Source organism: Melanotaenia boesemani, chromosome 10 (assembly GCF_017639745.1).
Source record: "Melanotaenia boesemani isolate fMelBoe1 chromosome 10, fMelBoe1.pri, whole genome shotgun sequence".
Classification (NCBI taxonomy): Eukaryota; Metazoa; Chordata; class Actinopteri; order Atheriniformes; family Melanotaeniidae; genus Melanotaenia; species Melanotaenia boesemani.
The window spans coordinates 12,591,956-12,603,151 of record NC_055691.1 but is presented as its reverse complement, the minus strand read 5'-3'; the positions used below and the strand labels follow the sequence as shown (position 1 = coordinate 12,603,151).

General features: G+C 40.0%; 1 protein-coding gene across 1 annotated transcript in view; it reads right to left on the bottom strand.

Annotated features, from left to right (window-relative positions):
* Positions 1-1,240: 1,240 nt before the first annotated feature.
* The window catches only part of LOC121646948 (cytochrome P450 2D15-like), a 42,469-nt gene continuing 32,513 nt past the window's right edge, over positions 1,241-11,196 (bottom strand). The window contains exons 7-11 of the mRNA XM_041996089.1: positions 3,145-3,283; positions 2,667-2,752; positions 2,325-2,426; positions 1,636-1,777; positions 1,241-1,551 (exon numbers count right to left, since the gene is read on the bottom strand). Of these exons, the coding sequence (XP_041852023.1) occupies positions 1,364-1,551; positions 1,636-1,777; positions 2,325-2,426; positions 2,667-2,752; positions 3,145-3,283 (657 nt within the window). The 3' untranslated portion in view covers positions 1,241-1,363. The remainder of the gene's footprint in view (positions 1,552-1,635; positions 1,778-2,324; positions 2,427-2,666; positions 2,753-3,144; positions 3,284-11,196) is intronic.

Sequence of the window (11,196 nt, the reverse complement as noted above, 5' to 3'; positions counted from 1 at the left end):
AAGTTGTAGGAAATTTTCTGGTGTGTTCATGTACAGGTGTAACAGTTTGTTGTCTGGTGATGGTGTGGATTGAAGGGTCGTTTTCCTTCTGTCTGTGATCTTTTTGTCTCCTTTCTTCTTTCCCTTTTGCTCTTTTTTTTGCTATTTTCCATCTTTTTCTGTCCCCTCCGGTCAGGTCCAGCAAGATTACATAGATTCCGTGATTCAAAGTAAATAAATAAATAAATTAATCACATTATCAAGAGGAGCCTTACCCATAGGCCTCCCCTTGGCAGAGCAAATTTGTTCAGCACGATACAGCAACCAGATTATCATTCTGCTTGCAATGATGCTGGACAGGACAAGTTAAAAAAAAAAAAAAAAAAAAAGAAAAAAATTCACTCCCCTTACAGTTGTCATGAAGGTAAACCTGACCTATCAATCCTAAAAAGGATTTTTGTACCAGGCTTTAAACATGTTTATTTCTACTGTGAAGTTGGCCTTTTTAACATGGGAGTCTATGGGGATTGACTCTGTTTTGGAGCCAGCCCCTAGTGGATGAGGGGTGAACTGCAATTTTTTTCACTTCTGCACAGGCTTCACATTTTACCGCCGGAGGTTGCCGCTTACACAAAATAAAGAAATGCAGAGTAGATGCATGGTCGGGACAGCACGCCTGGCCTTAAACCAGCCACCCGATTGGATGTTATCATCCGACTGAATGGACATAATCAGTGCGTATCAGCCCATTTGTATGGGAGAGTAGGGCCCTGCTGTGCCTACTAGCAGGTCCAGTAGGCCGTTAGCATCCATTCACCAGCTTTATCGGAGACCCTGAAGAAGGTTTAACTCTTCTTTCTGAGTTCCTTTGACAGGATTTGTGGAAAAGTTAAACTATGTACACAAAGTCACCACAAGTTTATTACATTCAGCAATAATTTTTCACACTGATTTATTGTTCCTAAGATTGTTTATGCTAGCTGGCTAACACATGCAACAGAAGATCATGGGAAACATTGTAAATTGGAACAACAAAGTAACTCAAATTGGATCAAGTGGCAGTAAGTACGTTGAATCATCACTTAACTTGGTTTGATTCAAATACCCTAAATTGAAATAATAGCAAATAAATCAGATGGATATCATTTCTCCTGCAGATTAACATGAACTCACATCAAGACCTGCTACCACGACACAAAACACACAAGTATGAATACAATGTCAACAGGAAGTGGTACAACATCTGCTAAGATTGGTGTTTTATCTCCACAAAGCAAAGATTTCACATATTTTCATTCAGCTGGTCTGTTAACTGCCAAGGACATGAAGATCTGATTCTAAACATTTCACAGTAAAATTCAACTTAATCATCTAAGGCCACTGGTCACTGCTCTGATCTCAGCTGGACCTTCATCCGATAAGGTTTGGGAGTCATAGTGATCCCAAAAACCGGAGTAAAGTCTGGTTCTCCAGCATCTTCAGGCCAGATGAACTTAAACTTCCTCAGCAGAGTCACCATGATGAGAAAGAGCTCCATACGAGCCAGACCCTCTCCCAGACACATCCGAGGACCTGAGACATGGAAAACAAGTTAAAATCATCAGAAAGAGAAGGACTTGACTCCATCTGAGCAGGTGTCATTTCATTCCAACATACCTGCAGAGAAAGGCATGAAGGCCTCTGGTTTAACAAACTCTCCCTTCTCATTCAGGAAGTTTTCAGGGTTGAACTCATGAGGGAACTTCCACTGTCCCTCCTCACTCAGGACTGAGGTCAGGTTCTGGATGATCACTGTACCCTGCAGAGAAAACAAGAAAATATAAATCCATAAAGGACTCTCTTCACCTTTGGCCTGTCTCCCACATTTTGTGTAAAATTCACTTTCTAAAGGTTTTCTAACAGTTATAGGTGTCCTCGTAGCCTGCACATGAGGCCCAAAAATGAGAAAATTCTGTCTCTTGTTAGTGAATGTGTGCTCAAACAGGTGAGCCTGAGATCTTTCCCTTTGCGACCTCACGAAGGGAAAAACCACGCCCCCAGTAGTGAATACTGCCATTGACACCCCCCCCGACTGGCTGAGCGTGCCCTCTAAAATCATCGAGTGGGTGCCTGTGAAAGGCGGATCCTCTCCCAGAGAGGGGTGTGGAGAAGCTCCACTCATGAACATTTAAAGGTTGAGACACAGAAACTCCATTCTCAGTAGAGCTCACTAGAGCCACATTGGGAATGGCTGAAATTAAGGACCAAGGGTGAATTGGGGGTAATACAGTTTGAAATCAATGTTGTTGGATCTCTGACACCCATATGAAGTTGTTGGAAAAAGTGTATAATATGGGACCTTTCACCTTGGGAATGGAGTATCCCATCAGCTCGGTGTCTTTAGTTGTGCAATGGAGGAGGCTGAGAGGAGCAGTGTTGGCGATCCTCTGGATTTCATGGATCACAGCCTGCATGGAGAGATTTTATCACAAATCTGTTTATAAACTACATAATACAGACTGTCAGATATGATTAGAAAAATCCAGATCAATTAACATGTTGACAACAAAACAAAAGACTACACATATAGTGATTATAAGTGATTGTAAAAACCACAGATTTATTATATGATTCATTTCATGTCATACTAACAGACGTGTCAGCGAAATAACAAGGATTTAGCAGAAACCTGACATGATGTACAGAACCTGCATGTACGGCATGTTGTTTCTGTCCTCAAAACTGGGTCGATCCTTTCCCTCCAACACCTGGTCGATCTCCCGCTGACACCGCTCTGAGGGAGAAAAATAGCATCATATATTCATATGTTTTACTTTACAACTTATTAAAATACTAAGAATTTATGACAGGAAGTTACAGGAAAAAGATATGAAGATGATCAATGATGCTCTAAACCAATAGCAGAAAGAAAAGAAAACATGGGGAGAATTATTACAGCTAACAAAGGAGATGGGAAGAAAAAGTATTCCCTGCTCCATCCTCAGCCCTTTCACCTCTTTAGCCCAACCGTTTATATCCCATAATACTAGAATAATCTAATGCACCAGCTTAGTGTACACTAAACCCAGAAACAATAAATGAAATAACCCAACACAACATATCATGTCTTCCTGATCTAATGCCTCTGTAATAACCATTTATTCTCATATAGGTGTGTAGACATGCCTTGTATGTGTGGGTGGTTCATCAGGTAAAGGAAAGCCGTCAGCAGGGTGTTGGAGGTGGTGTCAGTTCCAGCGATGTAAAGATCCAGGCAGGCTGCTACCAGCTCTTCCTCTGAAAACGAATTATCCTGACCTCCTCTCTAAAAAGAGAGCAGTGATGAATGTAAATTAGAACTATGAAGTTACCTAACGGATGCAAACTCTGGAATCCAGAGTCACTGCCAGTCATGTGAACTTTAGGGGTTTCTCATTTTGCCTTTTTTTTTCCAGTATACATGCACAAAAACACTGACATGCGATTTCAATTCATCAATTTCAGTAGCCATTTGAATTGCAGAGTTCACATCTACAATTTGCAGCATGCAAAAATGAGTAGAAGATTTACAGTGAGCCAAGTTCTGGATAATATTTTTGGTGAAAATGAGGGAGAGGACAAAGAGCAGCATAACAAAACAGATGAGTCATTTTCTGAGGAAGAAGACAACGTGGAGTATCCTCTGGAAAAAGCAGACACATCTGAGTCCAATGAGGAGGTTGCTGGTGCTGAAGCTGCTCCCTCTGAAAGATTCAAGTCCAAAAATGGTCAGATCTTTTGGAGCTCAGTACCTCATGATGTACATGGCAGGGCAGCAACTGCAAATGTCATCAGAATGACCCCTGGAATCACAAGGGGGTCAGTGACATCAAGACAGGTTTTAAGCTATTTATTCCATTGTCACTAAAAGGAGTCACCATTGCTATGACAAACCTTGAAGGAAAAAAAGTTCATGGTAGCATGTGGAAAGATTGATGAGGAATACCTGGATGCTTACATTGGTGTTCTTCTAGCTGGAGTGTACAGATCCTGCAATGAGGCCACCGATAGTCTATGGGACCCATTGACCCATACACCATAAATGTTACTATAGTTAATATTATTAAATGAAAACCAAACAAAACAAATTCGTTTAAGAAATGTGTTCTAACACTTCTTTGTAATAGTCAGTTAACAGCCTTTTAATTTATATGATTCTATTGAGGTTCATTTTACATTTTTTTGAATACTGAAATTGAGAGGTGCTGACATAAAAAGAATTAGAGGCCCACATCAAAAAGATTAAAACCAATATTTTCATAGATAAGGAAGCCTAACAAGGTAACCAAGAGGTGAGAAACAAACTGGATGAAAGCTAATTGTTCTAGTGTATTTTACAGCTGATTTAAAACATGGGTCAAAACCAACCCGTTAACGCCTTCCACTTTGCCGCTGCAAATGACTGGAATACACTGCAGAACACTCTCAAACTTCCAGCTCTGATATCTGTTTCTCTGTTTAGACAGAGACTTCAACAGATTATTGTAGATACTTGTTCCTGCTGACGATGCTGACTCTCCCTTATATACAAACATTTCTCCACTACTTTTTCTCTCACATAAATCCGTCTTATATACTGTGTTCTTCCCCCTTTCATTTTTATATATTTGTACTCACTCTGCGTTTTTTTTCTTTTTTTTTTTTTGTATTGTATTGTTGCATTGTGGTCCTGTGTATGCAGTTGTCTGTTTATATGTATGTACGTTATTTATTCCTGCTGGGGCCTCTTGGCCAGGTCATGTTTGTAAATGAGAACTAGTTCTCAAACATTTTTTTACCTGGTTAAATAAAGGTTAAATAAAAAATAAAAAACATAAGAGATGGAGGTAGAAAGCTAACACAAGACAATTTGCCATTTGTGCACATACATAGACACATAGTTCTGAAAGACACTTACATATATATATATATATATATATATGTGTGTGTGTGTGTGTGTGTGTGTGTGTGTATTAGAAAAGTGCATAAAACATTCAACAAGGTCATTGAAATGATCCTGTGTTGGCCAGCAGCCTCGCTGTTGCCAGGAAGAAGCTGTTGAAAAAGTGTGTTGTGTGTGATGGTGCTGCGTGCTCGCCTGTCAGAGATTGTATGCACAGTGTTTGAGCAGGGGGTGAGCTGGATGTCCTCTCTGCTCTGAAGGGAAGTTCAGTTCCAGTGGTCCTTCCTGCAGTCTTTCTGACTCTGCAGAGCTTTCCTCTCTCTCTGTGGTGTTGCCATAGCAGGCAGTAATGCCTGTTGTGAGGAAAAAAGTCTCTGTTGGACTTTTTTCACTGTGGCGCAGTGTTCAAAGTCCAGCCTTCCTGAAGTCCATTATTATTTCTTTTGTCTTGTCCATGTTGAGGCTGAGGTTGTTCACTCCACCATAGGCCTGAAAGTCATTCACTCGTAAGACTCCTGTACCCCGACCCGTCGAGGCCCAGGATGGTGGCATCTTTGAAATGATGGTGTTATCCTGGGTTCAGGGCTGAGACGGCAGCCCTGTGGTGACCCAGACTGTCACGAACCAGGAGATTGGACTCATAAATTATCAGGAACGCAGGGACAGGTCAATAAGTTTTATTTAGCAGAATTAACGGAGTGCAAGACAATTCAGGTTCTGACGGTGATGAGAGAAAAAGAAGCAGGTGCATCCGTGTCTTCCGAAGGAGCAGAAAGGCCAAGTCCGTGATCTAGAGGCAGACACCAGTGAACAATCCAGAGATCAGTAAAACAGGGAATCCAATAGTTAACCAAGGCAGAGTTACCAGTAAGGGAGCAGGCAGAGGCAGAAGTCCAGGTTCAGAAATACAGGGTTGACGGCGGACAGGCAGGCAGACAAGACTGAGTAATCAGGGAACGGGCTGAGGTGAATATCCAGATACCGGAATAAAGGGTCGATGACAGGCAGGCAGGCAGACAAGGCTGAGTATCACTAAGGGAGCGGGCAGCGGCGAATAGCCAGGTAACGAAATACAGAGTCGGCAACGGGCAGGCAGACAGACAAGGCTGAGTTAACAGGGAGCGGGCAGAGACGAAAATCCAGGTGCAGGAATAAAGGGTCGGCAGCGGGCAGGCAGACAGACAAGGCTGAGTATTAATAAGGGAGCGGGCAGAGGCGAATATCCAGGTACCGAAACACAGGGTCGACGACAGGCAGGCAGGCAGACGGGTAATACAGGTAGGGACGTTATGCTCGAGCCGATCTGCTCGATCACGTGTCGAGCATGTGACACGGAAGTGTTGCGAGCATTGTCTTTTTTTTTTTTTTTTTTCTCTCTTTTATTTCAACTCACAATGCCTTACAATTCACATTAAATTAAACTTCCAAACTTTTACAATGAACTCATTTGAGGAAAAAAAAGCCATTGCTTGCGAAATTACACAAACAAACAAACAAAAAGTAAAAAAAAAACAATTACAGGGGTTGACATTTCAATGAAGTGCTTGAGCGTGTCTAATGACAAGGGCATGTAAACTTAAAAGACAAGAGACTCCGACATTATTTCATACAACTCATTTATTGACTCATTTTCCTCTACTAATACTTTTAGGGATGTTGTATAATTTTTCATTTCATTTTTAAAAGCGTTTATGGAGGGCTTGCTGTTATTCCATTTATTTTTATGTATATGGTACTTTCCCAAAACAAAGATAATGTTAACCATTTTAGATATTTTTTTTGACAGACCGTCCATGTAAATCATCACTTGATGTGCGTTAAACGAAGAATTGTTTATCCCAATATTTAACCACCGGTAAATATCTTTCCAAAACTTTGTTGTGACTGGACAAGAGAAAAATAGATGTTATATTGTTTTGTTACTTGTCATACAGAAAACACATGGATTGACTTCAAAATTGAACCTTTTTCTCATAGTTTCAGCAGCAGGATAAATATTATTTATCAATTTGTATTGAACTTCTTTTATCTTGGGTGAAATTGGCCATTTAAGATAACTACAAAAAGTCTGTTTTAATGCAACTTCATTTACTGTTATTTTTATTTTTGTTGCTTTTTTGATATCATGGAAAAGCTTTTCTTTAAACACACTTCCAAGTACTCTGTTGTTACATTTTCTTTCACCAATTTTCAGTTCACCGATTTTTAAATCAGGTAACTTAACAGTCACATTTGAGCTCATGAGGATATTTTTAATCGTGTGTTTTAAGGGAAGTGGAATAGCTCTACTGATTTGATTAAATTCTCTATAAGAGCATTTTATATTGAATTTTTCTGCAAATGTATTAAATTCCAGCACATTTCCATTTTCATCCATCAAGTCAGTAACAAATAGAACCTTTTTGTCGTACCATTCTTGTTTAAATAAAGTCTTCCTGTTGATTAATATGGTTCTGTTATTCCACAAGGTGGTGCAATGTGGCGTGAAGTTGTGAGTGAACATCATTTTCCAGTACAGTAGTATTTGTTAATGGAAATCAGCTAGTTTGATCAGTAATTTAGTTATTTCAAAGTCACCTCTTAACAGAAATTCTAATCCTCCAACATTTTGGAAAAGATATTTTGGTATGTGAAACCACATGGAATTTGGTTGTGTTAAATAAGCTTTTATCCAGTTCATCTTTAATACACCTATCAAGGATTCAAAGTCGGCAGCTTTTAACCCACCATGTTTATGGTCTTTTACCATTATAGATTTTTTTAGGTAGTGTGTTTTATTTTTCCATATGAAATTAAAAATGATTGAGTTTACCTTTTTAATCATTTGGGGGGGGGGGGAGAACATAAAGAGATTGACAAGGATATACTAATTTTGATAAACCTTCTGCTTTAGTTAATAAGATTCTGCTATTCTGCCAAGCATGGAAAGATCTCTCATAAGCCAGTGGTTAAGAGATTTTTTCATACTATCTATTTTCCCTTCAACATTCAGTTGTTCTCTCATATATCTGTCTTTAGACATTATTAAACCCAAGTATTTTATTTCAGTCTTGACAGGAATGGAGCCTATGTTTGTCTCAGTGCATGGATGAAGACATAGTATTTCACATTTTTTCAGGTTTATGCATAGACCTGAAGCTTTGGAGAAGACTGATATTATATCTATGGCTTTTTCTACTAAGGATTTATCTTTTAGAAAAATTACTGTGTCATCTGCAAATTGACTTATTCGGTATTCATAATCAAAAATGGTGATTCCTATCATTTGTGGATGATTTACAATTAAGTATGCTAGCATTTGGGTGCATAAAATAAACGATCTGCTAATGTTTGTGCTTTAGCCGCTTTGCTAACGTTAGCCATCTCGTTTTCGTTGTAAACAAAAGAATAGAGAAAACAGAAAAAACAATTCTGTGGGACTCAGGCGATGTTCATACAGTTCTTTAGTGCCGTTGTTGTTGTTTTTTGTAGGATAGCGGTCTAGGACAGTTTCAAAAATCTTTAATACCGGAGCCTGCAAAAAACGTTGCTGCTCATTCCGCCATCTTAACTCCTCCCTGTTGCGAGCATTGTCTCTGAGCATTGATTCAGCATGCCAAAAGTCACGTGATAGACCAAACGAGGCCTCGAGATTCCAAATGCTGAGGAGATCACGGGTTTTTGAGAGGAGATTCTGTAGCGATTGTGTGACATTGCATTTTGAAAACAAATTTAGGAAAAGCATCACATCAGCATGAGCTTATATTGAATCACATTTAGCTTTTAGAGATTTGGGGAAACAAACGTCTGCGCAAGACGCCGTTGCCAGAGTAACTGCTGAATGAGCTTGTAGTATGAGAGAAAGACGGAGCAGGGGGTGCCTTCAACATCACAGGTAAGCTTAATTCCCCTTTCTTTATATAGATGTTTTTTAAATAGCCTTGCAAAGAGCAGACTTTAAAGTTAATCATAAACTTCAACCAGAAGCATCAGAGGAAACGTCTCAGTCTACAGCTGCAGAGGAAAACCACCACCTGCAGGACCTTAGACACCAAGCTGGTTTCTGATCACCATCAGCAGCAATTTAATGTTTTTAAACTTGGCTAATTACAATTTTGTTCTTGTGTTTCTTTCAGGTGCAACCTCTCCAAAGCTGGAGAGGCAGTGTGCCAGAAGAGGGGCAGACTGAAGCCTGACAGAAAATACGTTTTTAAATAAAAATCTATGACACATCACAATGTTGCCAGAGTTTTTTTTTTTTTTTCTCATAATACACTTCAAGATTCAAAGTGTCTTTGTCATTTGCACAGTAAGGAAACAAGTTTCCCTAAACAATGAAAATCTTACTTTGCCGTCCAACCTGAATGCCATAAAACATTATAAAATAAAAATAAACAATTTGAAGAAAAAAAAAAAAAATAGAAGATAAACAAAAAAAAAAAAAAAACTGAGTAAATAATCTATGTACATAAATGTGCAGTGTGCTATAAATTGTTGTGCTACCTTCAACAACGATCAGCTATGCAAAAGAAAACAACTCATGAGGTAGACGAAAACACGCATTTGCAATATCTGTTATAAATAATAAGACACATGAAACAGTAAACAATTTTATTACAACTGTATAAAATAACTAACACAGTCACTATACCCGTTGCACAAACACTCCTTCCCTCATGCCTTCCCACTGTGAGTAACTACTATCATTACAGATTGGTTTACTTAAGTTACACCACAATTCTGTTACCTAAACAAATGTTACCTAATACCCCTCCTTGTTATTTATATAACAACAGAAAATAAATATTCACTCGGATGGTAGATTACGTATCGTTTATTGAACACGTATTCAAAGTTCAGATAGGAATGACAGATGTGAGGTGTCAACGCCGTCCTTCTGATACATCAGACTCCCACAGCCAGCAGATGGAGCTCTTTGGTTTGGTCAAATGATTCAGAACACCAAGCCATTTTCATGCATTTGTGTCAAAGTTGGCTCGATGATTCATGAGGCCTCGCTTTCACCATCCCTAAATACAGGGAAACAGACAGGGAACAGAGGCTGTATACGTGCAGGGTGAAACCGAGACGATCTGGCAGGGGTGAGTTGTCACTGGCAGGTATATAAAGGGCTCGGCGCAGGTGGAGCGCATCAGCAATCAGTGAGTGTGGAGAGGAGGTGTATTCAGGACAGCTGGGAAAACCGGGCGCCGTACCACGGAGCATGACACAGACAGGAAATCCAAGATCCAGTTAAAGGTCAGAGTCGGAATGCTGAGGTCCGTCAGCTTCTCAGTCAGCCCGCCCGGGTGGATGCTATTAAAAGTAAAGCTGTAGTCAAGTAAAAGCATCCTGATGTTCGTTGCTCTGCTGTCTAGATGTTACAGGATGTGATGTAAAGCATTGGCCACTGAGAGGTGGGGTCAGTAGAGCTGGAGAAGATCAATCTTGCATGGGACCATGGTTGATGTGGGTGAGAACCAGTTTTTCCAAACACTTCATGACACCCGGCATGAGCCACCAACCTGAGGGCTGGACGTTTGTGGGAAAGCAGCCTCAAGCCAGATATTTATTGCTTTTAATATCTTTATTCTAAGAGACAGAAATTAGGGAGTTCATGTTTGTGTAGAATGGTGGTGGGGGGGGACACGACTGTTCTGTGCATGTATGTGGACATGTGTGTGACTGCATGTGTGATAGTTAATAATGAGTGTTTTTAAAATTGCTGCTGTGTGAAGGCTTGTTTTACTTTAATATGCATGCATAAATTGTTTTACCATGTAAAGCACTTTGTGTTGCCTTTGGCAGGAAAAACACTTTATAAATAAAATTGATTTGATTAAAAATACAGGGACTACTGCTTGGTTTAAAAAGACAGTTTTAAAATGTCTACAAACACACCAGTGAGCTGTCCGCACAGACCTTCATTACTCTGGTCATGAGCTTGTAAGTTAGATGCTCCATACTGTGAGAACATGCTTTCGTGCACCAACTTTGTTTGACTAGGATGGCCGTTCTTTCGCCACGGGTCTTGTTGCTGTCTGCGGCGATTCAATCTTCCCTGAAAGCCGCAGCCCTGTGGTGTCATCACCTCGTCGGGTGTCCTCTCCCCCGACATGTTTCACAGAAGCACAGCATGGAAATATAATCTCTGCAACTCTTTCTCAGTGGAGATCAACACATGGAGCTCATCCACCTTATTTAGCAGAGACTGGATGTTAGCAAATCGTACAACCGGGAGGGCTAACCTTACAATGCTAACCAAGCGCTGGAGCCATCTAAGTTTTATTCCTGGTACATCAGATCTGCATTAGTTCTACATAACATGAGGAGGTCAG